The 1,483-nt window shown below is 54.8% G+C and overlaps 1 protein-coding gene across 1 annotated transcript in view; it reads right to left on the bottom strand.

Moving 5' to 3' along the window:
• The window catches only part of HEXA (hexosaminidase A (alpha polypeptide)), a gene marked incomplete at its 5' end in the record, with an annotated part of 6,571 nt that extends 6,037 nt beyond the window's left edge, over positions 1-534 (bottom strand). Inside the window, 2 exons of the mRNA XM_009578136.1 lie at positions 3-63; positions 436-534. Of these exons, the coding sequence (XP_009576431.1) occupies positions 3-63; positions 436-534 (160 nt within the window). The remainder of the gene's footprint in view (positions 1-2; positions 64-435) is intronic.
• Between the last annotated feature and the right edge of the window lie 949 nt (positions 535-1,483).

Raw genomic sequence — 1,483 nt, forward strand, 5'->3', positions numbered from 1 at the left:
TGAGAGCTCCCCAGACAGCATCCGCAGAGAGCAGCAAGGAGCCTTCCGAGATGGACAGCTTATCTGAAACACAGCATCAGAGGGGCCGGCGCTGGCATTTTATCCCACGCTCCATCACACACTGCTACGGGCCACAGCAGCCCCAGCTATGGGGTTGCAGCAGCACCAGGCAGAGTTTTGATACAGGACTGCACCCTGGGATCCCAGAGAACCAACTTTTGGGTTTGTTTTTTTGTTTTAAACCTCTCTCACTGCTTTATCAGCATCCTCAGGTAAGCCGCTCCCTCTCTGCCCGTTTCTCAATAATACAGTGAGGATGCTGCCTCCCTAAAATCGGGGGTAAGTGCTGCACAGTGCTATTTCCAAGTCATGGGCTCAGAAACAGCCGCACTCCTGCTCCAGTCACTCCTTCCCGCTCCCAACCCCAATACTCACAGCTTTCCTTGGAGTCCAGGCTGGGAAACCCATCGCAGCCCGGTGTGGCAACAAAGACGAGGAGCTGAGTGCAGGGTGTCCCCCAGGGTTGCTCATTCTCTGCAAAGGACACAGACCATGGACATCAACCCCATCCTGGCTCTTTTCCCTGCTTCCAGTCCACCGCCGTCCTCCCAGCCCAGCTAGTGACGGAGGCGCAGGGGACTTTTAACACACATGGCAGAAACAGGCACCCCCTTCTTCACCCCAGAGCAGGCACAGGGGTATTCAGCAGGGGCTTTTTTCAAGACAGGCAACCAGGAGCACGTGAGCTGATCCCAACCTTCAGCTCGGAGAAGGTCTGCTGGTGAGGGAAGGTTTCGCAGTGGAAGCTTAAAAGGAGCACACAAAAGAGAGTGACATCAGACTATGGTCTAGCAGCAGCCCCCAGGGCTTCCTGGACACCAGCCCCTGCTCTAAGTAACAGCCATGACTACTCAAATCTTCTCCAGGGGGGTGAAGAGCTTCATGTTTCCAAACTCTGCCAGCACTGGAAAAAAAGCACAAACTCAAGAGCCCTGCTACCCTACCCACACTTCTCAGAAAGGGCAAAGAAACCCTGTAAAAAAGGGTGGAGAATGAATCCAAGCATACTGCAGAGTTGGGCTGAGTTAGAGGCCACCAAAAGTTCTCGCGCAGAACAGAAAGGCTCCCGACCGACTTCACCTTCTGCAGAGCAGGTCCCAGGCGCAGCGGTTGGAAAAAATAAACCCAGCCACATTCAGATCCCAATCAGGAGCTCTGGCCACGCTTCCCCATCTGAAGGAGCACTTCCAAGGATGCACAGCCCCGAGTCCTCAATGGAGCCGCTCCCCCAACTCCAAAGGGAGGCGTTCAGCCTTCGCTGAGACTCATGGGTCTACTCACAGCAGTCTCTGGCCAGGAGGAACACGGGTTAGCTGGGTGGGAACCTGCTGATCACAGCCAAGGTCCATGCCTACACCCCCACATCGCTCCCAGGAACAGCTCAATGTGGTCACTGAAAAAGAAAAAGCTTGGCTTTGAGTGA

Source organism: Fulmarus glacialis, unplaced genomic scaffold (genome assembly GCF_000690835.1).
Source record: "Fulmarus glacialis isolate BGI_N327 unplaced genomic scaffold, ASM69083v1 scaffold48335, whole genome shotgun sequence".
NCBI classification, from domain to species: Eukaryota; Metazoa; Chordata; class Aves; order Procellariiformes; family Procellariidae; genus Fulmarus; species Fulmarus glacialis.